Source organism: Dendrobates tinctorius, unplaced genomic scaffold (assembly GCF_039654945.1).
Source record: "Dendrobates tinctorius isolate UK_male_01 unplaced genomic scaffold, ASM3965494v1 ptg000132l, whole genome shotgun sequence".
NCBI classification, from domain to species: domain Eukaryota; kingdom Metazoa; phylum Chordata; class Amphibia; order Anura; family Dendrobatidae; genus Dendrobates; species Dendrobates tinctorius.
Window position 1 is genome coordinate 8768456 of NW_027361800.1, and position 27038 is coordinate 8795493.

Consider the following 27038-nt stretch of genomic DNA (forward strand, 5'->3'; position numbering starts at 1 on the left):
AGTGGATAATATTCTTCTTCTTAATAAAGAGCATGATTAATATAGGGATGAAACAGACCTTGCTATAAATTTACTTTCTTCACAGATTCAACGACCAATGATGTGTCAGCTTTACAGACTACCTAGTAAAAATTGTGAATAAAATGTGAAGTTGAATAGGATCAGATTTGCAGTACCAGGACTTGGCCACTAAACAGTGTATTGAACCTCAGTAATCTGCTCCATACATTTACATTTGGCCTCTACGTAAGATACTAACAACTGATTTGTGGAGGTCTAGACTGTCTATCCAAGTTCTAAGCAACATCAATCAGCTGGTAATAGCTGATCAGTGAGGGTTTGCGGTGACTAACAATCAGATATTGATGAACTGTATTTTTACACTTTTTTATATTTATTTTACATTTATACTGTATTTGAGTATAATAGAAATTTCAGGGCAAACAAAAACTATAATTTTAAAGTGGCCCTGACATCCCTACTGATATATTTGCTGTATTAAATAACTGTGCTTCCAATCTTATACAGGTGCATCTCACAAAATTAGAATATCATCAAAAAGTTAATTTCAGTTCTTCAATGCAAAAAGTGAAACTCATATACAGTGGGGCAAAAAAGTATTTAGTCAGTCAGCAATAGTGCAAGTTCCACCACTTAAAAAGATGAGAGGCGTCTGTAATTTACATCATAGGTAGACCTCAACTATGGGAGACAAACTGAGAAAAAAAAATCCAGAAAATCACATTGTCTGTTTTTTTTTCATTTTATTTGCATATTATGGTGGAAAATAAGTATTTGGTCAGAAACAAGCAATCAAGATTTCTGGCTCTCACAGACCTGTAACTTCTTCTTTAAGAGTCTCCTCTTTCCTCCACTCATTACCTGTAGTAATGGCACCTGTTTAAACTTGTTATCAGTATAAAAAGACACCTGTGCACACCCTCAAACAGTCTGACTCCAAACTCCACTATGGTGAAGACCAAAGAGCTGTCAAAGGACACCAGAAACAAAATTGTAGCCCTGCACCAGGCTGGGAAGACTGAATCTGCAATAGCCAACCAGCTTGGAGTGAAGAAATCAACTGTGGGAGCAATAATTAGAAAATGGAAGACATACAAGACCACTGATAATCTCCCTCGATCTGGTGCTCCACGCAAAATCCCACCCCGTGGGGTCAGAATGATCACAAGAACGGTGAGCAAAAATCCCAGAACCACGCGGGGGGACCTAGTGAATGAACTGCAGAGAGCTGGGACCAATGTAACAAGGCCTACCATAAGTAACACACTACGCCACCATGGACTCAGATCCTGCAGTGCCAGACGTGTCCCACTGCTTAAGCCTGTACATGTCCGGGCCCGTCTGAAGTTTGCTAGAGAGCATTTGGATGATCCAGAGGAGTTTTGGGAGAATGTCCTATGGTCTGATGAAACCAAACTGGAACTGTTTGGTAGAAACACAACTTGTCGTGTTTGGAGGAAAAAGAATACTGAGTTGCATCCATCAAACACCATACCTACTGTAAAGCATGGTGGTGGAAACATCATGCTTTGGGGCTGTTTCTCTGCAAAGGGGCCAGGACGACTGATCCGGGTACATGAAAGAATGAATGGGGCCATGTATCGTGAGATTTTGAGGGCAAACCTCCTTCTATCAGCAAGGGCATTGAAGATGAAACGTGGCTGGGTCTTTCAACATGACAATGATCCAAAGCACACCGCCAGGGCAACGAAGGAGTGGCTTCGTAAGAAGCATTTCAAGGTCCTGGAGTGGCCTAGCCAGTCTCCACATCTCAACCCTATAGAAAACCTTTGGAGGGAGTTGAAAGTCCGTGTTGCCAAGCGAAAAGCCAAAAACATCACTGCTCTAGAGGAGATCTGCATGGAGGAATGGGCCAACATACCAACAACAGTGTGTGGCAACCTTGTGAAGACTTACAGAAAACGTTTGACCTCTGTCATTGCCAACAAAGGATATATCACAAAGTATTGAGATGAAATTTTGTTTCTGACCAAATACTTATTTTCCACCATAATATGCAAATAAAATGAAAAAAAAACAGACAATGTGATTTTCTGGATTTTTTTTTCTCAGTTTGTCTCCCATAGTTGAGGTCTACCTATGATGTAAATTACAGACGCCTCTCATCTTTTTAAGTGGTGGAACTTGCACTATTGCTGACTGACTAAATACTTTTTTGCCCCACTGTATAGTCATTACACACAGAGTGATCTATTTCAAGTGTTTATTTCTGTTAATGTTGATGATTATGGCTTATAGCCAATGAAAACCCAAAAGTCATTATCTCAGTAAATTAGAATACTTTATAACACCAGGTTGAAAAATTAGTTTAAAATCCGAAATGTTGGCCTATGGAAATATATGCTCAGTAAATGCACTCAATACTTGGTCAGGGCTCTTTTGACGCCAATTACTGCATCAATGCGTCATGGCATGGAGGCAATCAGCTTATGGCACTGCTGAGGTGTTATGGAAGCCCAGGTTGCTTTGATAGCAGCCTTCAGCTCGTCTGCATTGTTGAGTCTGGTGTCTCATCTTCTTTTTGACAATACCCCATCGATTCTCTATGGGGTTAAGGTCAGGTGAGTTTGCTGGCCAATCATGCACAGTGATACTGTTGTTTTTACAACAGGTATTGGTGCTTTTGGCAGTGTGGATAGCTGCCAAGTCCTGCTACAGAATGAACTTTCCATCTCCAATAAGCTTGTCAGCAGAGGGAAGCATGAAGTGCTCTAAAATTTCCTGGTAGACGGCTGCACTGACTTTGGTCTTGATAAAACACAATGGACGTACACCAGCAGATGACATGGCTCCCGAAACCATCATTAATTGTGTATACTGAAATAAACTAAATTTTTTATGATATTCTAATTTTTTGAGATGCACCTGTGGTAGTTAAAATGCATGTGAAATTCATACCACCTTCAGTTTGTTCAGTGGTTCCTGCAGTTAGCTGTGAGTGCAATAAATAAAAGTAGTAGTCCAGCAATACAGCACAACTCCCTATGAAATATTACAATTATCAGCATCAAACTCTAAAAATGTTTTTAAAATGTTTTCATATTTGTATTTGCAGTGAGAAAGAAATGTATAATGACATTGGCCTCTCAGGTATGTCTTAATTTTATTCAATCTCAAAGTATGCAAGACTTTGTGAAAAATTGAATCTGTGATACTTGAGAGAAAAAATCAAAAGGCAATTTCCAACAGTATTAAGTGAACATTTATATAATAAAACTGATAAAAACTCATAAATTACTAAAGTGATCATGTCTAATCAAAAGTTTGAATCGGTTTCCTCTATTTTGTATACGGATTAGGTGAAATATGTACAAATGAATTCTCCTATATTATAAGTGCTAAAATCGAAAAAAATTAACTTATTTCACCCTTACTGACATATGATAGGTCCATCATATGCATGCTCTGTTACGTTGAGGCCTCTAACAGCCATTGGTAGAGCGAAGCAGTCATAACTTGTTAAAAGCTGATGACTGCTGCATTTAATGTGCACCAGCAGGAAGGTGTGTCATTTTATGCTTGAGGCACTGATGGATTACCATGATGGCCAGGGGTCTGTGCCTGTCATGATGGTACTGTTAGGGACGGCGGAACGCATTAAATATTAAATAACAGAAAGTGCGTTCGCCGCCCAGGGTCCACTGTGCAGTGGTGTTAAACTGCTACTATATAATGGCAGACACACAGTATGGCGGTATGGCACATGCGGGTTGAACGTCACCCGGCAAGTGCTGGAGAACTCTGTTATAATCACAGAGGCGCCTAAGGCATAAACATAAATGCCGAGCCTGTTTACCTCACAGGTCTCAGTGGTGTGCACGCACGGTATATGGTCACAGGACTAGACTCTGGGTCAAAGTCTGTCTAGACCTACCATGCGTGCAGCGTTGCTAACGCAGATGCCAATAAGTGCTGCTGACTGCAGCGCGGCAACTAATCCAGCCGCAATACGACAATGCCCAGACAGGCTCACTGTCGGATGCTAGCCCTGTGGAGGATGCGTACTGTGGCCTGTAGCTTGCCACTGACTGGCTCTGACTCTGTTACTAGATCCCTATACACACTCGTAATATCAGAGGGATGGGAACCTTAATGAGTCATTTGCAGTCCATACATCGATCAACATTCACACAGTAGCACTTAGAGTCTATACTAGTTCATGGCTGAGCGGCCATGTGACCCTTTTATAGCCGGGACCTTCCGGAAGCTTCCAGATCTCTGAGGTGGACCAATGAGATCTGGAGAAGGTCCTGAGCACATGACTCCCGATCTCCAATGGGAGATCGTCTCGTGAGCATGCCCAGTAGCGCGACCGGAGGACTTAGCCTCTGGTGTTATGAATGAGTCACCGAAGGAGGAAAAAACAAAAATACAAGCTAAGTCCAGAAAACCGGAGAGGTTGGTAGCTATCGGATTGCAGACCCCTGATCCTATCCACAACAACTAACAGTAGCCGTGGGGGGTTCCTACGATGCCCTAGACCCCTCAATCACAGCCGGAGAACTAAATAGGCCTAAAGAAAGAAAGGGGAAATCTAAACTGCCCCAGAGCAGACCCCAAAGCAATAGGCAGCCCCAACATATAATGACGGTGAAGCAAGATGAAAACACTAAGACAGATAGAAAGATAGGTTGAGCAAACGATGGGGCCCAAGCTAACTAAAAAGGACAGGATAGAAAAGCTGCTGTCTGCAATCCGTAAAAAACCCTACCAAAAAATGTCCCAACCGACTGATAGGAAAAACAGGCCCTGAAGTCGCTAGGACTTCAAAAAGACTATATCAGCACTCAGGTAAATTCTGAAGACAGAGCAAAGAGACAAACTGATCAGAAACAAAAAATGGAACTCAGCACACCCCCGACCGGGGATGGCTGAACTCTAAAAAACAAGGTAAGCAAAACAAAACTAATAAGTTCAATAGCAGAGCAAAAACTTATCTTTGGGAAGCAGGAATCAGACTGGTCTCCAAGAATCCAGCAGAGAAATCACCAGCGACTCAGAAGGGCGTCGGCTGCCTTATATCCAGTCTGAATTTCCTGTTACCCAGTCATCATCTACCAGATCAGGTGTTTGGTAATCAGCCTCACTACCTTCCTTCACCAGAAGAGGGCGTTCATCAGACATCGACGGTGAAGGGGAAAATGAATTCACAACACTCTGGAGAGGCTTGCTGCAGAGCAGGCTGTGCTACTATTGCTGGCCCAGAGGTAACAGCAACAACCAGACCTACAGAGCTGGTCTGAGCAGGGCGTCTGGAATGCTGGGATTGCTGTGCAGGCTCCTGAGCGGTCGGTGGAGAATGGGAGACCGCTGAATGTAAGGCTCTGGATTCCTGCTGTGCAGTTGCAGGAACCTGACACCTAACAGGTACCCCCATGACAGCACCACAGGAGATTGCCTCCCCATTCTAATTAGGAACAGGAAACACAGAGGTTTAAATAGCCCCACACTCTTCCCTCCATCCTCAGTGTTTTTCTTAAGGACCATACAGTATGAATGCTCAAAATATATACAGGATGGGCCATTTATATGGATGCACCTAAATATAATGGGAATGGTTGGTGATATCAACTTCCTGTTTGTGGCACATTAGTATATGGGAGGGGGAAACTTTTTAAGATGGATGGTGACATGGTGGCCATTTTGAAGTTGGCCATTTTGGATCCAACTTTCTTTTTTCAATAGGAAGAGGGTCATGTGACACATCAAACTTATTAAGAATTTCACAAGAAAAACAATGGTGTGCTTGGCTTAAGGTAACTTTATTCTTTCATGAGTTATTTACAACTTTATGACACTTATAAAATGTGTTCAAAGTGCTGCTCATTGTGTTGGATTGTCACCTTGGTGGCCATTCAACTGGCCCACGATGACCAATCCACTTTCCACCAAACTGTTCATGTAGGAATTCTCGGACATGACACCCATAATTGATGGTATGGTGTGGTTTATGGGGTACAAAGATAGTGGGGCCTTTCTTCATCAATGGAAACCTCAATGCCACTGGATATCTGAAATTGCTACATAGATGTGTAGTAGAGGGGTTACAAGGACACTAAACTTCAGGAAGGCAAATTTCCAACGGATGAGAGATGATCTTGGTGCAATTAACTGGGACGATATCCTGAGACATAAAAATACACAAAGAAAATGGGAGACATTTATTAGCATCCTGAATAGGACCTGTGCACAATATATACCGTATGGGAATAAACATGCGAGAAATAGAAGGAAACCACTATGGCTAAATTGAGCTGTAAGGGGTGCAATAAGAGATAAAAATAAAGCATTTAGAGAATTAAAGCAAGTAGGTAGTGATGAGGCATTAAATAAATACAGAAGATTAAATAAATTCTGTAAAAAGCAAATCAAGACAGCAAAGATTGAGACAGAGAGACTCATTGCCAGAGAAAGTAAAATAATCCCAAAATATTCTTTAACTACATAAATAGTAAGAAGCTAAAAAATGATAGTGTTGGTCCCCTTAAAAATAGTCTGGGTGAAATGGTGGATGAGGATGAGGAAAAAGCCAATATGCTAAATAACTTTTTTCAACAGTATTTACACAAGAAAATCCCATGACGGATAACATGATCAGGGATAAAAATTCTCCATTAAATGTCACCTGCTTAACCCAGCAGGAAGTACGGCGGCGTCTACAAATCACTAAAATTGACAAATCCCCGGGCCCGGATGGGATACACCCCCGAGTACTGCAGGAATTAAGCACAGTCATAGATAGACCACTATTTTTAATCTTTAAAGATTCCATAATAACAGGGTCTGTACCACAGGACTGGCGTATAGCAAATGTGGTGCCAATATTCAAAAAGGGGACAAAAACTGAAGTTGGAAATTATAGGCCAGTAAGTTTAACCTCAACTGTGGGTAAAATCCTGGAGGGTTTTCTAAGAGATACTATACTGGAGTATCTGGAGAAGAATAACCTTATGACCCAATATCAACATGGGTTTACAAGAGACCGTTCCTGTCAGACTAATCTGATAAGCTTTTATGAAGAGGTAAGTTCCAGACTGGACCAAGGGAATGCAGTGGACGTGGTGTACATGGACTTTTCAAAAGCTTTTGATAAGGTGCCACACAAAAGGTTGATACATAAAATGAGAACAATGGGGATAGGGGAAAATATGTGTAGGTGGGTTAAGAGCTGGCTCAGGGATAGGAAACAAAGGGTGGTTATTAATGGAGCACACTCGGACTGGGTCACGGTTAGCAGTGGGGTACCACAGGGGTCAGTTTTGGGCCCGCATCTTTTTAACATACAGTGGGGCAAAAAAGTATTTAGTCAGTCAGCAATAGTGCAAGTTCCACCACTTAAAAAGATGAGAGGCGTCTGTAATTTACATCATAGGTAGACCTCAGCTACGGGAGACAAACTGAGAAAAAAAAATCCAGAAAATCACATTGTCTGTTTTTTTTTCATTTTATTTGCATATTATGGTGGAAAATAAGTATTTGGTCAGAAACAAGCAATCAAGATTTCTGGCTCTCACAGACCTGTAACTTCTTCTTTAAGAGTCTCCTCTTTCCTCCACTCATTACCTGTAGTAATGGCACCTGTTTAAACTTGTTATCAGTATAAAAAGACACCTGTGCACACCCTCAAACAGTCTGACTCCAAACTCCACTATGGTGAAGACCAAAGAGCTGTCAAAGGACACCAGAAACAAAATTGTAGCCCTGCACCAGGCTGGGAAGGCTGAATCTGCAATAGCCAACCAGCTTGGAGTGAAGAAATCAACTGTGGGAGCAATAATTAGAAAATGGAAGACATACAAGACCACTGATAATCTCCCTCGATCTGGTGCTCCACGCAAAATCCCACCCCGTGGGGTCAGAATGATCACAAGAACGGTGAGCAAAAATCCCAGAACCACGCTGGGAGACCTAGTGAATGAACTGCAGAGAGCTGGGACCAATGTAACAAGGCCTACCATAAGTAACACACTACGCCACCATGGACTCAGATCCTGCAGTGCCAGACGTGTCCCACTGCTTAAACCTGTACATGTCCGGGCCCGTCTGAAGTTTGCTAGAGAGCATTTGGATGATCCAGAGGAGTTTTGGGAGAATGTCCTATGGTCTGATGAAACCAAACTGGAACTGTTTGGTAGAAACACAACTTGTCGTGTTTGGAGGAAAAAGAATACTGAGTTGCATCCATCAAACACCATACCTACTGTAAAGCATGGTGGTGGAAACATCATGCTTTGGGGCTGTTTCTCTGCAAAGGGGCCAGGACGACTGATCCGGGTACATGAAAGAATGAATGGGGCCATGTATCGTGAGATTTTGAGTGCAAACCTCCTTCCATCAGCAAGGGCATTGAAGATGAAACGTGGCTGGGTCTTTCAACATGACAATGATCCAAAGCACACCGCCAGGGCAACGAAGGAGTGGCTTCGTAAGAAGCATTTCAAGGTCCTGGAGTGGCCTAGCCAGTCTCCAGATCTCAACCCTATAGAAAACCTTTGGAGGGAGTTGAAAGTCCGTGTTGCCAAGCGAAAAGCCAAAAACATCACTGTTCTAGAGGAGATCTGCATGGAGGAATGGGCCAACATATCAACAACAGTGTGTGGCAACCTTGTGAAGACTTACAGGAAACGTTTGACCTCTGTCATTGCCAACAAAGGATATATCACAAAGTATTGAGATGAAATTTTGTTTCTGACCAAATACTTATTTTCCACCATAATATGCAAATAAAATGAAAAAAAAACAGACAATGTGATTTTCTGGATTTTTTTTTCTCAGTTTGTCTCCCATAGTTGAGGTCTACCTATGATGTAAATTACAGACGCCTCTCATCTTTTTAAGTGGTGGAACTTGCACTATTGCTGACTGACTAAATACTTTTTTGCCCCACTGTATTTATTAATGACCTTGTAGGGGGCATAGAGAGTAGAATTTCAATATTTGCAGATGACACTAAACTCTGCAGGGTAATTAATACAGAGGAGGACAATTTTATATTACAGGAGGATTTATGTAAACTAGAAGCTTGGGCTGATAAATGGCAAATGAGCTTTAATGGGAATAAATGTAAGGTCATGCACTTGGGTAGAACGAACAAGTTGTATAATTATGTGCTTAATTGTAAAGCACTGGGCAAAACAGTCACTGAAAAAGACCTGGGTGTATGGGTGGACGACAAACTCACATTTAGTGGCCAGAGTCAAGCAGCTGCTGCAAAAGCAAATAAAATAATGGGATGCATTAAAAGAGGCATAGATGCTCATGAGGAGAACATAATTTTACCTCTATATAAGTCACTAGTGCGACCACACTTAGAATACTGTGTACAGTTCTGGTCTCCGGTGTATAAGAAAGACATAGCTGAACTGGAGCGGGTGCAGAGAAGAGCGCCCAAGGTTATTAGGGAACTAGGGGGTCTGCAATACCAAGACAGGTTATTACACTTGGGGTTATTTAGTTTGGAGAATCGAAGGCTTAGGGGTGATCTTATTACAATGTATAAATATATGTGGGGACAATACAAAGACCTTTCTAATGATCTTTTTACTCTTAGACCTGTGACGGGGACAAGGGGGCATCCTCTACGTCTGGAGGAAAGAAGGTTTAAGCATACTCACAGACGCGGATTCTTTACTGTAAGAGCAGTGAGACTATGGAACTCTCTGCCATATGATGTTGTAATGAGTGATTCACTACTAAAATTTAAGAAGGGACTGGATGCCTTTCTTGAAAAGTATAATATTACAGCGTATATACACTAGTCTCCTTAATATTGCGTTGATCCAGGGAGCTAGTCTGATTGCCGTATGTGGAGTCGGGAAGGAATTTTTTTCCCCAATGTGAAGCTTACTGTTGCCACATGGGTTTTTTTTGCCTTCCTCTGGATCAACATGTTAGGGCAAGTTAGGATAGGATATGGGTTGAACTAGATGGACTTAAAGTCTCCCTTCAACCTTAATAACTATGTTACTATGTTACTATGTTATGTGTTGCCCTCTTTATGCAATAAAGATGGCACGTTCCCTGAGTTTTTTCAGCAAGATGGTGCACCACCACATTATGGGTGTCAGGTCCGAGCATTCCTACAAGGAATCTGACCCCCTTAGACTAGCATTACATTACATTAAAACCAAGCACACCATTGTTTTTCTTGTGAAATTCTCAATAAGTTTGATATGTCACATGACCCTCTTCCCATTGGAAAAAATAACGTTGGATCCAAAATGGCTGACTTCAAAATGGCTGCCATGGTCACCACCCATCTTAAAAAGTTTTCCCCCTCCCATATACTAATGTGCCACAAACAGGAAGTTGATATCACCAACCATTCCCATTTTATTTAGGTGTATCCATATAAGTAGCCCATCCTGTATTTATTAAAATATTTAGATTTGATAGAGATGAGCGACTTTGCCTTTTTTCGGGTCAAGTCGGGTTTCATGAAACCCGACTTTTGAAAAAGTCGGGTCGAACGAAATCAGCCGATTATTGTGAAAAGTCGAAGGCCGACTGAAACACGAAACCCAATGCAAGTCAATGGGGAAGCAAAGTCAGCAGGGAGTGGAGGACAGAAAACACACCTACAGTGCCCTTTTGAATGCCAAAAACATCAATTCTTATTACTGAAGCATTTCAACCTTAATTTACTTCATAATACTAGTTACGCACTGAAAAATGGGGGTTATTTGGCTAAATTTGTGGGGGGTAGGGCTGGCTCCAGGTTTTCATGTGCCCTGGGCCAAAGAGCGCCCCTTTAACATATAGCACAACTCATGAGGCTCCTATACGGCAGAGAAATAGAGGTATAGTACAATGAAAAATACTTCACTTTTTACATCTCATGACTGATACCCTTTTTAAATTCTCCAATACCTCCAAAAACGGACAGTATATTACTCCATACAGTATTATGGCCACCGCATAGTGCGCTATACAGAGTAATGAGGCCCATATATTTATCCATACAGAATCATTGGTCCCATATAATGTTTGAAACAGTATATGATGAGCTCCACATAATGCTACAGTATATGTTGGTCCCCATGGATGAAGCTACACTGTCTTATGGGCCCAAATAATGCTCTATATATAATGGGCCCCATTTCTAATGCTCTAGTGTATAATGGGCCCTGTAAATGTTGCTCCAGTGTCTGATGTCTATGTTTGGAATGCTCCAGTGTATGGTGGGCCCCATATATCATTCTCCAGAGTATAGTGCTCCCCAAAAATTGCTGTCCCAACATTGAAAACAAATAAGTCTCCTCAAATAAGTCTCCTCTTTAGGGAATCCCTGTACTAGTCTGGGCGTACAGACATGATGTCATTGCGCTCTCTGATCAGAATATCACTGTCAGGAAATGCGGAAGACGTCATTGCGGTGGAGCAGGGAGAGGTAAGTATTTCAACTTTGCAAGTGCTGTGATCCTGAGCAAGCAGGGAGGGCCCACTCATTGGCGACGGCACTGGCACAAGGCCCCTCATAGTACGGCGGTGTGTCTGACGACGGGTGGGCAGAACCTGCACTTTCATCTGCACCTTCCTCTTTGTCACCATGTAAGGTGGTACAGTATATGGGAAGGGTAACCTGAGTTTCATCAGGGTCAGATTCTGGCTGTGTAGAGTGCGAGGGGAATGTAGTGGTCTGGGTCAATTTACCAGCAGAATCATCTAGCAGTGGCTGGGCATCAATGCACTTGTGGCGCCCCCAGGAGTACAGTCGCCACAGTGGCATAACCTTCCTCCTAGGGAGTGTGATGTCATGCTTGGGAGCATCGAAGGATCTCTCTAGCAGTTAAACCAACACACAACACATTTCCCACTCCAGGCCAGCAGGGAGACCTCTGAACCTGACTGCTGAGGAGCTGCTCTCTATGGTCGGGAGGAGGTAAGTTAGGGCAGTCTGTGAAGGGAAGGGGAAGTGTGTGGACGTGAGAAGGGGAGCTGGAGGATGAGCAGAGTTAAGGCTCACTCCTAGCTGGAGCGCATGGTCTGGATTCCGGGCTCCGGGTTTGTAGGGACTCTGACGTTCCTGCAGCAGAAACCGGAGGAAGTAGCAGCTGTAAATGCTCTGTACCCAACTAAGGCTCGGAGGCCCCAGCAGTGACATGTGGGAGCCAGAAGGAAAAGGCTACGGCTGCCTGCCATAAGATAAAGTTCCAAGAGAGAGTCAACAGGGGGTACGTCATTGAACTCAGCACTGCAAGTACCTCAGATAAGCGCTAGAATGGAGGCCACACTACCTATCTGCAGAGAGAGAATTCCAAATTGGCTTCCAGGCTGACCAACTCCTTCTCCATCTGTACTCTGGGTCCTGGATGGCATTTACCAAGTCCAGGTAAAGGAACTGCACGACTGTGTCTGTTCTCTTTCTCCTGCGCCTGGCGCACGGCTCTGCTACATCCTGCACTGCACACCATCTACCAACTCTTTCATCTGCCCTGCGACAACGGCCCTACCTGTGCAGGGCTTCTACATCTTACCTGCACCACTACATCTGTTCCAGAGAAGCGCAACTGCAGCGCTGGGCAATCTAATTAGAAACCACAGGTGGTATCACGTATCATTCACCTATAAACGTAATTCACCCCTTTGCATGGTCGCCCAGGGCCACGGAATGGGTCACCACCACCGTGACACATCCCTGTGAGACATCAGTCCGGTACCGATTAACCCCACTGCCCTGCCTGGCCACCCACACTCCATGTCAGATTCATCTTGGACTGGGGAATTCACGATTTGACTTGATAACCAAGGCATGGTATGATAGAAAGAGCTACATGGACTAATGTGAAGTGTGGCTTGCTGCATCATTCAATTTGGGTGGGGGTGCAGGACACAAGGAAAGGGGTTCTTCCTGACCAGGAGCCAGCACTTGATGATTCAGTGCTTGCAGTTTTTGAAACTTCAGAAGAGGAGGCATATTTGCTGGAGTCTGTTTCGGCAATGTAAGCCCAAACCAGTTCCTCATGCTCTGGCTTTAAAGCGGTTAACCTACTCCCAGAAAAGGTAGCCTTCCAGGCGTTCCGGAGCCAGACCATGACGCAGGCTCAAAACCTCCTGCCTTAGCTGCTATTGTGCTTTTGCCACTACCAGCAGATGCACCCGCACCATCAGCACCAGCTGGCCCCCCCACGCACACATCCGCGGCCTCTTCCACCAAACTTCCAAATTTAGCACAAAATAGACACAAAATAACATCAGATATATAGCAATGGCACTGTATCAGAACCGTACAGCTCTATTCAGTCAAAGGATAATTGTCAATCTCCATATATATTCCATCAGTCACACAGAGACGCTCACAGGCTCAGTATGGATTACATAAGAATATAAAAAGTAGACAAAGTCATAGAATCATAGAATCGTAGAGTTGGAAGGGACCTCCTGGGCCATCTGGTCCAACCCCCTGCTCAAGGCAGGATTCGCTAAATCATCCCAGTCAGATGGAAATAATGACTTCACGTGATCTAGACTGTATGCTTCTGTTAATACATCCTAGAATTGCATTTGCCTTTTTTGCTGCTGCATCACACTGTTGACTCATATTCAGTCTGTGATCTATTAGTATACCCAAATCTTTTTCACATGTGCTGTTGCTTAGGCCTATTCCTCACATTCTGTATATGCTTTTTTCATTTTTAGTGCCCAGATGTAGTACTTTGCATTTTTCCCTGTTAAAAACCATTCTGTTAGTATCTGCCCACTTCTCCAGTTTATTTATATCTTTTTGAATCCTCTCTCTCTCTTCTCTAGTATTAGCTATCCCTCCTAGCTTTGTGTCATCAGCAAATTTAATCAGTTTACCCTCAATTCCTTCATCTAAATCATTGATAAAGATTTTGAACAATACAGGGCCCAGGACAGAGCCCTGTGGTACCCCACTTGAGACATTCTTCCAACTGGATGTGCAGCCATTTACGACCACTCTTTGGGTCCGATCACTAAGCCAGTTATGAATCCACCTAACAGTTGCCTTGTCCATTCCATACTTAGTCATTTTTTTTTAATAAGGATTGTATGAGATACTTGGTCAAATGCTTTGCTGAAGTCAAGATATACTGTATCTACAGCATTTCCTTGATCCACCCAATCAGTGATTCCATCATGGAAGGAAATTAAGTTAGTCTGACCTGACTTATTAGTTACAAACCCATGCTGACTCTGTTTAATCACTTCATTCTTATCCTGTTACTGACATACATGTTGTTTAATAATTTGTTCAAAGATATTTCCTGGTATAGAAGTCAGACTCACCGGCCTATAGTTGCCTGGGTCCACCTTCTTCCCCTTTTTGAAGATAGGAACAACATTTGCTCTTTTCCAGTCTTCTGGGACTTCTCCTGTTCTTCACGAAATTTTCAAAGATTATGGAGAGGGGTTCAAAAATTTCTTCTGCTAGCTCCTTCAGTACTCTGGGGTGTAATTCATCTGGACCTGGAGACTTGAATTAATTTAGGTTAGCTAAGTGTTTCCTCACTATCTTTCTGTTTATTGATATCCTGGATTATTCTATTCCCTTAATAGGACAGTGAAGAACAGTTGATGTTACATTTCCTTTCTGAGAGAAAACAGAAGCAAAATAGGAATTTAAAAGTTCGGCCTTCTCAACATTGTGTCTTACCATTTCATCATTTTCATCCTGTAAAAATCCTATAGCATCTTTGACTTTTCTTTTACTTTTGACATATCCCCAAAATCCTTTATTATTGCTTTTGACATCTCTTGCAAGCCTCAATTCATTGTCAGCTTTAGTTAATCTGATTTGTGCCCTGCAGGTTCTGCAAACAGCATTATATTCTTCTTTAGATATGCCTCCCGCTTTCGATTTTATAAACATTTTTTTCTTCCTTTTTAGCATGTGCTTAAATTCTGTTTTCATCCATCCTGGCTTCCTATTCTTACCTCTTTTCGGAATTGTTAACAATTGTGCTTTGAGAATTTCATTTTTCAAGATTTCCCATCCTTCCTGGACATTTTTGTCTTTAAGGATATCCAGCCATTGGATCCCTCCAATTCTCTTTCTGAATCCCTTAAAATCTGCCTTTCTGAAATCTAACCTTGACGTCTGAGTCTTCACAGGTCTTCCTCCTCTAGTTATCCAAAATTCTAAAATAGCATGGTCGCTACCTCCTAGGGTCCCAGCCACTTTTACCTCCTCTACCATTTCCTCCCTGTTTATAAGGATTAGATCCAAGGTAGCAGTTCCCCTTGTTTTCTCCCCTACCTTTTGGAAGATAAAGTTGTCAGCAAGAGAGGATAAGAATTTCCTTGACCTGTTAGTTTTGCCTGAGAGAGATTCCCAACAAATGTCTGGATAGTTGAAATCTCCCATGACAACTATGTCATATTTTTTGGAGAACTTGGCCATTTGATGCATAAAGAGTTCATCCATATCTTCAGCTTCAGCTTGCACAGGCGGCCTGTAGTAAATGCCTAGAATGGTGTCCTTTCCTTTGTTCTGTCCTTGTATTCTTACCCAAACAGTTTCCTCAGAACTCCCAGTCTCTGAAGCTTCAATCTCTGTGCAGATATACGCGTTTCTAACATACAATGCGACACCTCCTCCTCGTTTATCAAGTCTGTTTCTTGCAAATAAGTTGTATCCTTCTAGTCTTGTATTCCAATCATTTGTATCATCCCACCAAGTTTCAGTGATTCCAATGACTTCATATTTCTTTTCCTGTGTTAGTAGTTCCAATTCTCGTTGTTTGTTGCCCATGCTTTGTGCATTAGTATAGAAACATTTTAGTTTGTGATTGGTTTCTCTTTCTCCAATATTTTTATTAATTAGATTCTTTTGTCTTTGTTCTTCCTTTCAACTTCTAATAGCAGAGTTCTCAATAGCATTTGTCAGGTGTATGGCTTTTTCTGGTCTTTTGCTTCCCTTCCCATGTTGTTCTAGTTTAAAGCTCTCCTTATCAGTATAGCAGGTATATATAGCATAGTTTAAACATTAACAATGTACGTCTATATATCAGGAGTAGTGTTGAGCCACCCCGCTAGTGTTTTGGTTCGTCGCACAGGAGGCAAGTTCGTCGAATGTTCGTTGAACCACATTGAAAACAATGGCAGGCAAACACAAACACATACAAACACATAGAAAACAATTACAAAACACCTTAAACGGTGTCCCAAAGCTGACAAAATGCTCAGAAGACAAAAATAGCATATGGAAAAGGGCAACTACATTTAGAAAAGAGGTGGAGGAGTAAAAGGAGGAGGTGGAGGAGACACAGATATAGGCTTGTCATGCCCTTATGAAGTCAAGTTACTTAGGAATAAATTCATGGACTTTAAGTGCGCTGCCAGACAAATTTCATAACCACACAAGGTTAAAAAAGTTAACCCTTTAATCCCTACGCGTTTCGAAGCATAACACTTCTTCTTCAGGGGTTGAAATTTGTCTGGCAGCGCACTTAAAGTCCAAGAATTTATTCCTAAGTAACTGTGTTGCGGTTCCGCTGTGGACCGTTGGACGTGCAGCAGGCTGACATACTATACAGGCTTTACTTTCTCTTCAAGAAGGTGAGTATAATTACTCTAATTATTCATACATTTTACCCGGATAAGACCCTATTGCGCTCTTGTCTCAACCTTTTAGTGTATACAATTACTTATGAAGTCAAGAAAGGCTGGACTAAAAATGTACAAAACAAACCAAAAAAAAAAAATGAAATCGAACACGATCATATACCGTCGGACTTCCCACCAATAAATTATGCCAACTGGTGATGGGGCGGCGTTATTGCCACGAACATCCAAACAGCGTCCATGAAGGCAAAGTGTTTGTTTTCCGGGGGCAAAAGGGCACCACCAGGAGTGGAGCCTGCGGCTTCATTGGACTCCACCTGGGAAACCAACTACCATGCCACCTCGAGAAAAGATGCACACATTGAAAGCTTTGTCTGTCAGAGACACCGCACTACACTTGCTCATAGAGCCAGTGCGCGTGTCCTGAGTACAGAAGCAGTGCTAAGAGTTACCTGGGGAGCAGGGCAGCAGAGGTGACCAGGCGTGCTTCAACTATTAGTGTCAGGGTCCAGTCAGCGCTGGAAAGTAAAGAGGCACGGGACCTGCGGACACTGAAAATGGACAAGCTTGCACAGGACCTATGGTCATGTGACTGCAAGGGGGCGTAGCTTAGCGTCCTGCTTTCAGATATGACAGGACACCATACAACAACTCAGAGTCAGGCAAAACGGAGGTCACAACAGTACGGGCAAATGAGGCACAGGAGGGATAAACAGACGGGAGGTCAAACAAAGCCAAAGGTCATACACAGGATCACAGTACAGTACCAGGGATGAGACAGAGCGGATAATCAGGGCCAAGCAGAGATCAAAACCAAACAGACATATAAGGTACCAGGCAGAATCCAAAGCGATATCCAGAGAACAGACCGAGTCATACACAGAGAATCAAGTAACCAGAACACAGCACTAACACACTCAGGGGTCACCACACAATGCCAAGGGCAAAAGTATAACTGACGGGGATGGGAGCGTCCTGAGGCTATAAGAAGCCTCTCCCAGAACCAGGGAGAGGCCACAATCATAGCCCCACGTGTGCAGGTAAGCCTGCATCGGGATCACAACCTTTAACCCCAGAAATGCCAGTCATCAGCACTGGTTCCAGACATTAACCCCACATGTGCGAGTCAAACCCGCACTGAGATCATGACAGTACCCCCCTCTCAACGGGGGGCCTCTGAACCCCCAGGCTTGCCCGGGTACTTAGCATGGAAAGCCCGTACCAGGCGATCAGCATGCATCAACCAGGCCGGTACCCAGGACCTGTCCTCCGGTCCATACCCCTTCCAATGAACCAGATACTGTACCGACCGCCGTACCAACCTGGAATCTACGATATGACCAACCTCGTACTCCACCTGCCCCTTGACCAAAACAGGAGACGCAGCAGACTCGGAGTCTCCCCGGACTGCTTCAAAATGTTTCAGTAGAGATTTGTGGAAGACGTTAGGGATCTTGAAAGAGGGTGGAAGGCACAGCCTATACGCCACTGGATTGATTTTTTCCACAATCTTGTACAGGCCAATGAATTTGGGTCCTAACTTGGCTGACGGAATCTTTAACTTAATGTTTCGCGTGGAGAGCCAAACTTTCTCTCCAACCTGAAACGTGGGACCAGGTGTTTGTTTCCTGTCTGCAAAAAACTTATACCTGCCTTGAGACCTGGATATACGCCGCTGGACTTCTGCCCATGTATCTTTTAACCGCTGAACAGAGTCCTCAGCCCCGGGGCACCCCGAATCCAGATGAGAAAACTCACCAAAATGAGGACTAAACCCATAGTTAATCAAGAAAGGGGACCTACCAGTGGATTGACTCACCCGACTATTGAAGGCAAATTCAGCCAACGGCAGTGCATCACACCAGTCATTCTGTCTAGCAGAGGTTAGACACCTGAGGATCTGTTCCAGGGACTGGTTAGTGCGCTCCGTCTGCCCATTGCTCTCAGGATGGTATGCAGACAAAAAGGACAGAGACATACCTAATTTTTTGCAGAAAGCATGCCAAAACTTAGCCACAAACTGCACACCATGATCAGACACCACATTCAGGGGTACCCCATGCAACTGGATCACATGCTGCACAAACAACCTGGACAACATCTCAGCTGACGGTAGTGCGGACAGGGGTACAAAATGAGCCTGCATAGAAAACCTGTCCACCACTACCCATACCACTGTATTACCCTTAGATGGAGGGAGATTGGTAACAAAATCCATGGATAAGTGAGTCCATGGCCTTTCGGGCACTGCCAAGGGTATCAGCTCCCCTGCCGGCCGGCTATGAGAGCTTTTAGAACGAGCGCAGACCCCACAACCAGCAATGAATTTTTTTATGTCCGAACCAAGGGTAGGCCACCAAAAGATCCTAGCCACCGCCAGACGTGTGGCTGAAATACCAGGGTGAACACTCAGCTTGGATTCATGGAACTCCTGCAAGAGTTTCAGGTGAAGTTGCTCTGGGACAAACAACTTCCCCTCCGGCTTGGCCGCCGAGGCCTGCGACTGGGCCCCCTGAATCTCCCATTCCAATTCAGATGAGACCTCTGCTATCACAACCCCAGGGTGAAGAATGGAGGACGGTGGCTCAGGGGGCGATACCGGCTGAAAACTGCGTGATAAGGCGTCAGCCTTGACATTCTTAGAACCTGGACGAAATGCAATCGTAAACTGAAAACGGGAAAAAAACAGTGACCAACGGGCTTGTCTGGGCGTTAGTCTTTTAGCAGACTCAATGTACGACAAATTTTTGTGATCCGTGATCACCGTAACCGGGTGACTGGCCCCCTCCAAAAAGTGCCTCCATTCTTCAAACGCTAATTTGACCGCAAGAAGCTCTCTATTGCCTACGTCGTAATTTCTTTCCGCAGCAGAGAACTTCTTGGAAAAGAAAGCACATGGCCTGAGGTTGGTTAGAGTGGCAGGACCTTGGGACAACACCGCCCCCACCCCCACCTCAGAGGTGTCCACTTCCACGACGAATGGTTTGGACGGATCTGGCTGCACTAACACAGGAGCAGACATAAAACATTTTTTCAGCATCGCAAAGGCCTCTTTTGCGAGCGAGGACCAATTTCTCACATCCGCACCTTTGCATGTTAGATCCGTGAGAGGTTTGACAACTTGCGAAAACCCCCGGATAAATTTGCGGTAATAATTGGCGAACCCCAAGAAGCGCTGAAGACCCTTAAGATCTCGGGGTTGCACCCAATCCACAATGGCCTGCACCTTCTTGGGGTCCATGTGAAAACCCTCACCGGATACAATTAACCCCAAAAAGTACAACTCTTGTACACAGAATACACATTTCTCTAATTTGGCATACAAATGATTTTCTCTCAGCCTTTGGAGCACAGTTCATACATGTTCCAAATGAGAATACTTGTCGGGGGAATATATCAAAATATCATCTAAGTAAATAACGACAAAACGACCAATGAGATCCGAGAATACCACGTTGATGAAATTCTGAAATATGGCAGGGGCGTTGGTAAGACCAAACGGCATGACTAAATTCTCAAATAGTCCCTCTGTCGTGAGGAACGCGGTTTTCCATTCATCCCCCTCTCGGACCCTTATCAAATTATATGCCCCCCGAAGGTCCAGTTTAGAAAACCACTTTGCCCCTGATAGTTGGTTACATAAATCGGGAATCAACGGAAGGGGGTACGTATTCCGTACAGTAATTTGATTAAGCTCCCGGAAGTCGAGACAGGGACGTAACCCGCCATCTTTTTTCTTTACAAAAAAGAAACCTGCCGACACAGGTGAGACTGAAGGACGTATGTGTCCTTTGCGCAGACTTTCAGTAATGTACTCCTTCATAGCCAAGCGCTCAGGACCGGACAAATTAAACAGACGGGCTTTGGGTAATTTAGCCCCCGGGACCAGCTCAATAGCGCAGTCAAAGGGTCTATGTGGCGGTAACGTCTCGGCCTCGCTTTCGGAGAATACATCTTCGAAGTCCTTCAGGCATTCCGGAATACCTTCCAGCTCGACAGATGATACAGACACAGATTTAACAGGTTCAACCAGCAGTGCGGATTTATCACATAACTCAAAATCATTAAACCCCCATTGTACAATCTCCCCCATTTTCCAGTTAATAACTGGGTTATGGTGTTGTAACCAGGGCATGCCCAACACCAACCCTGTAGGTAGATTCTCCAGCACAAAACAACTTATGTTTTCCACATGAGTAGCGCCCACTCTGAGCGAAAACAAATCAGACATAAAGCGAATTCCCTCCTTAGTGAGGGGAGATGAGTCAATGGCCATCACCTTGATCGGAACCTTGAGCCTAACTGTCCCTATCTTGCTGTGTGTGACCAATTGGGAGTCAGTGAGATTAATAGATGATTGTCAGGATTCGTACCGGGGTCTAGTCTGTGTTCCACAGCAAGTCTCGCTGCCTTACTGGCTGTGCCACACAACCAGTCTTAATATACAGTTTCTGATCAACTAGTTCTTCTTCGTTCATCATTCTCCTCCGTTCTGGTGATTGGCTGCTTCACTGTTTCCTGTGCTTATGTCCCGCCTTCTTCCTATTTAGCACTCCACAGGGCTTTCACTCCTTGCCGGTGATTCTTCTGTGGTACGGATTCCTGCCTTCCCTACCGCGCTGTCCGGTACTACCTCAGACAGCCTCCCGGTCTCTCTTTCGTTGATTACCTCTGGGACTCCAGCTTTCCGCTTTTGTCTTTGCTGAAAGCTTAGTATTTTTTGTGTTAGTTTGGGGTTTCGTGGTTTTACCCTTCAGGTTCATTCACTCTTTAGTTTCACTCTAGTAGCCCTCCTTGCTGCTGCTTGTCTCCCTTAGGTTGTCCTGCACTCATTCCACCCGCGGTTACCCTCACTGTAGCTCCCTGCACTTACGCCAAGGTAGGGACCGCCGCCCAGTTGTCGCCCACCGGCTAGGGTGGGACCGGCAAGTAGGTAGGGTCAGTGGGGGGTGGAGCTCAGTGGCACCTTCTTCCCCCGCCGTGTGGTGGAATCATAACAGAATCACCGGCCATCCCTATGGACGCTATGACCTCTTTAGTCAATCAAATGCAGGGTCTTACTCAGCTGGTGCAAGATCTTGCTGCGCAGGTCCAGCGTCAGGAGCAAATTCAAGCAGCTGCCGTTGCAGGGACAACTAATTCTGAGCCTAGAGTTAACTTACCCGAGCCATTTTTCGGAGATAGAAGCCAATTTGCTTCTTTTAGAGGAAATTGTAAATTATATTTTCAATTACGACCTCTTTCTTCTGGCCCCCCAGCTCAAAGAGTCCGTATCATAATCTCTCGCTTACGGGAGGGACCCCAAGAGTGGGCCTTCTCTCTGCCGCCAGATTCAAATCTCCGCGATTCAGTAGACAACTTCTTTCAAGCCTTAGGGAATATTTATGATGAGCCTGACCAAGTCGCTTTGGCCGAGGCAAACCTTACCTCCCTGACCCAGGGTGATCAGGAGGTAGAGGTTTACTGCACCCAGTTTCGTAGATGGAGCTTAGCTACCCGTTGGAATGATCCCGCCCTTCGGAATCAATTTCAGCGGGGCCTTTCACCAGCCCTAAAGGATGAACTGGTACACTACACCATGCCCCAGTCTCTGGAGGAGCTGATGGCTTTAATGGTCAGAATAGATCGCAGGTTAAGGGCAAGGAGATCGGAGCAGGCAGCAGCGCAAGTTTCTGTTTTCTCTATGGTCACTCCGGCTGTTCCGAATCTGCCAGCTGCCGAACCTATGGAATTGGGAGCCATGCAAGCTACCACAGATCCTAGTCCTTGCCGTCCACGCCACGCACTTGGAACCTGTTTTTACTGCGGGGATCCTCGGCACTGGATAAAGGATTGCCTGCGGCGCCCTGGCACTCCACAGGAATCTTCTCGGAATACACCACCTAGGCCTGTGGGTGGACAGGTAATTCCTTTAAGTTCTAAGAGACTCTTAGTGCCAATTTCTATTGCTTTCACCTCCTCTAAGGGAGAAGGAGTTGCCATGATTGATTCAGGGGCTACTGCTAATTTTATGTGTTATGAGTTTGCTGTCTCTTTGGGTATTTCTTTAATTCCACTTGCTCACCCCACTAAATTAGTTGGTATTGATAACACCCCACTAGCTAGTGGGGAGATTAGTCTCTGTACTCCATTGCTATCATTTCAGGTTGGTGTACTGCATGTGGAACAGCTGTCATTTTTGGCTATGCATGACCTCCCAACTAGTGTCATACTGGGGCTTCCATGGCTCCAGCTCCATAACCCCAACATTAACTGGGTTTCTGGCGAATTAGAGAAGTGGGGTGCAGATTGTTCACAGAAATGCTTGTTAACAAACGTTTGTGGTATCGTCTCCGTACAAGCTTCTCTTCAGAATCTTTTGGGCCAATTCGCAGATCCTCCCAGTGGATGGCCATGGAACAAGGAGGTGGAATAAGATTCTGCAGGTGAACAACTGGCTACGTCGATGGTGCCGTCAGCAACGATTTGGATTTCTGGATCACGGAGTGAACTACTTATACGATGGACTACTTGCTAGAGATGGGGTGCACCTTACGAAGACTGGAAAGCAGGTATTTGGAAGTCGCCTTGCTACACTTGTAAGGAGAGCTTTAAACTAGAACAACATGGGAAGGGAAGCAAAAGACCAGAAAAAGCCATACACCTGACAAATGCTACTGAGAACTCTGCTATTAGAAGTGGAAAGGAAGAACAAAGACGAAAGAATCTAATTAAAAAAAATATTGGAGAAAGAGAAACCAATCACAAACTAAAATGTTTCTATACTAATGCACAAAGCATGGGCAACAAACAAGGAGAATTGGAACTACTAACACAGGAAAAGAAATATGATGTCATTGGAATCACTGAAACTTGGTGGGACAATACACATGATTGGAATACAAGACTAGAAGGATACAACTTATTTGCAAGAAACAGACTTGATAAACGAGGAGGGGGTGTCGCATTGTATGTTAGAAATGCGTATATCTGCACAGAGATTGAAGCTTCAGAGACTGGGAGTTCTGTGGAAACTGTTTGGGTAAGAATACAAGGACAGAACAATGGAAAGGACACCATTGTAGGCATTTACTACAGGCCGCCTGTGCAAGCTGAAGATATGAATGAACTCTTTATGCATCAAATGGCCAAGTTCTCCAAAAAATATGACATAGTTGTCATGGGAGATTTCAACTATCCAGACATTTGTTGGGAATCTCTCTCAGGCAAAACTAACAGGTCAAGGAAATTCTTATCCTCTCTTGCTGACAACTTTATCTTCCAAAAGGTAAAGGAGAAAACAAGGGGAACTGCTACCTTGGATCTAATCCTTATAAACAGGGAGGAAATGGTTGAGGAGGTAAAAGTGGCTGGGACCCTAGGAGGTAGCGACCATGCTATTTTAGAATTTTGGATAACTAGAGGCGGAAGACCTGTGAAGACTCAGACGTCAAGGTTAGATTTCAGAAAGGCAGATTTTAAGGGATTCAGAAAGAGAATTGGAGGGATCCAATGGCTGGATATCCTTAAAGACAAAAATGTCCAGGAAGGATGGGAAATCTTGAAAAATGAAATTCTCAAAGCACAGTTGTTAACAATTCCGAAAAGAGGGAAGAATAGGAAGCATTTAAGGAAACCAGGATGGATGAACACAGAACTTAAGCACATGCTAAAAAGGAAGCAAAAAATGTTTATAAAATGGAAAGAAGGAGGCATATCTAAAGAAGAATATAATGCTGTCTGCAGAACCTGCAAGGCACAAATCAGATTATCTAAAGCTGAAAATGAATTGAGGCTTGCAAGAGATGTCAAAAGCAATAATAAAGGATTTTGGGGATATGTCAAAAGTAAAAGAAAAGTCAAAGATGCTATAGGATTTTTACAGGATGAAAATGATGAAATGGTAAGACAGGATGTTGAGAAGGCTGAACTTTTAAATTCCTATTTTGCATCTGTTTTCTCTCAGAAAGAAAATGTAACATCAACTGTTATTCACTGTCCTATTAAGGGAATAGAAGAATCCAGGATATCAATAAACAGAAAGATAGTGAGGAAACACTTAGCTAACCTAAATGTATTCAAGTCTCCAGGTCCAGATGAATTACACCCCAGAGTACTGAAGGAGATAGCAGAAGAAATTTTTGAACCCCTCTCCATAATCTTTGAAAATTCTTGGAGAACAGGAGAAGTGCCAGAAGACTGGAGAAGAGCAAATGTTGTTCCTATCTTCAAAAAGGGGAAGAAGGTGGACCCAGGCAACTATAGGCCGGTGAGTCTGACTTCTATACCAGGAAAGATCTTTGAACAAATTATTAAACAACATGTATGTCAATACCTGGATAAGAATGAAGTGATTAAACAGAGTCAGCATGGGTTTGTAACTAATAAGTCATGTCAGACTAATTTAATTTCCTTCTATGATGGTATTACTGATTGGGTGGATCAAGGAAATGCTGTAGATATAGTATATCTTGACTTCAGCAAAGCATTTGACAAAGTCTCTCATACAATCCTTATTGAAAAAATGACTAAGTATGGAATGGACAAGGCAACTGTTAGGTGGATTCATAACTGGCTTAGTGATCGGACCCAAAGAGTGGTCGTAAATGGCTGCACATCCAGTTGGAAGAATGTCTCAAGTGGGGTACCACAGGGCTCTGTCCTGGGCCCTGTATTGTTCAACATCTTTATCAACGATTTAGATGAAGGAATTGAGGGTAAACTGATTAAATTTGCTGATGACACAAAGCTAGGAGGGATAGCTAATACTAGAGAAGAGAGAGAGAGGATTCAAAAAGATTTAAATAAACTGGAGAAGTGGGCAGCAACTAACAGAATGGTTTTTAACAGGGAGAAATGCAAAGTACTACATCTGGGCAATAAAAATGAAAAAAGCATATATAGAATGGGAGGAATAGGGCTAAGTGACAGCACATGTGAAAAAGACTTGGGTATACTAATAGATCACAGACTGAATATGAGTCAACAGTGTGATGCAGCAGCAAAAAAGGCAAATGCAATTCTAGGATGTATTAACAGAAGCATACAGTCTAGATCACGTGAAGTAATTATTTCCCTCTACTCCTCTTTGGTCAGACCTCATCTGGAATATTGTGTCCAATTTTGGGCACCACATTTTAAAAAAGACATCAACAAACTGGAGCAAGTTCAGAAAAGAGCGACCAGAATGGTGACCGGTCTGCAAACCCTGTCTTATGAGGAAAGGTTGCAGGATTTGGGAATGTTTAGTTTGCAAAAGAGAAGACTGAGAGGAGACTTAATAGCTGTCTACAAATATCTAAAGGGCTGTCACATTGTAGAAGGATCAACTTTATTCTCATTTGCACAAGGAAAGACTAGAAGCAATGGGATGAAGCTGAATGGGAGGAGACACAGATTAGATATTAGAAAAAACTTTTTGACAGTTAGAGTGATCAATGAGTGGAACAGGCTGCCACGAGAAGTGGTGAGTTCTCCTTCAATGGAAGTCTTCAAACAGAGGCTGGACAGACATCTAACTGGGATGATTTAGCGAATCCTGCTTTGAGCAGGGGGTTGGACCAGATGGCCCAGGAGGTCCCTTCCAACTCTACGATTCTATGATTCTATGATTCTATGATTCTATGTCTTTTCTATGAAGGAGTCTGAGCGGTTGCCACCTCATCGCTCCTATGACTGTACTATCAATCTGGTTCCCAATTGTAAATTCCCTAAGGGACGCCTATATACTGTAATTTATCTCCTCCTGAAAGAGAAGCTTTACGTGAGTATGTACAAGAGGCTCTAAGAAAGGGTCATATCCGTCCGTCCACCTCACCCCTGGCCGCAGGTTTCTTTTTTGTCAGTAAAAAGGATGGAGGACTTAGGCCGTGTGTAGACTACCGAGGTCTTAATGAAATAACTGTCCGTAACCAATATCCACTACCGTTGATTCCGGACCTGTTTAACCAGGTTCAGGGGGCTCGATGGTTCTCGAAGTTGGACCTGAGAGGGGCGTATAATCTCATTCGTGTAAAGGCTGGTGACGAGTGGAAGACCGCCTTCAATACCCCCGAGGGCCACTTCGAGTGTCTAGTTATGCCCTTTGGGCTGTGCAATGCTCCGGCGATTTTTCAAAATTTCACCAATGACATTTTCCAACATGCTATTGGCCGCTATGTAATTGTCTATCTGTATGATATTTTGGTGTTCTCTCCTGACTGGGACTCACATTTAAATCATGTAAGGGATGTACTCCAGGTACTCCGCAATAACCAACTTTTCGCCAAGCAAGAAAAGTGTATTTTCGGGGTCCAAAGTCTATCTTTTTTGGGTCATATTTTGACACCCCAGGCCATCACAATGGAGCCGGAGAAGGTAAAAGCGGTTCTTAATTGGGCTCGTCCTGCATCTTTGAAAGCTCTTCAAAGATTTCTGGGGTTTGCCAATTTTTACCGCAAGTTTATAAAAAACTTCTCCATTGTGGTGAAACCTCTCACAGATCTTACTGT

The 27038-nt window shown here is 43.7% G+C and overlaps 1 protein-coding gene across 2 annotated transcripts in view; it reads left to right on the plus strand.

Annotated features, from left to right (window-relative positions):
• Positions 1-27038, plus strand: part of LOC141048056 (uncharacterized) — a 1479555-nt gene that overhangs the window by 1363344 nt on the left and 89173 nt on the right. The window contains exon 16 of one of the 2 annotated variants that reach the window (XM_073543414.1): positions 3098-3132. The exons of the other annotated variant lie outside the window; for it this stretch is intronic. Coding sequence (XP_073399515.1) covers positions 3098-3132 — 35 coding nt within the window. The remainder of the gene's footprint in view (positions 1-3097; positions 3133-27038) is intronic. 2 annotated transcript variants of the gene reach the window in all.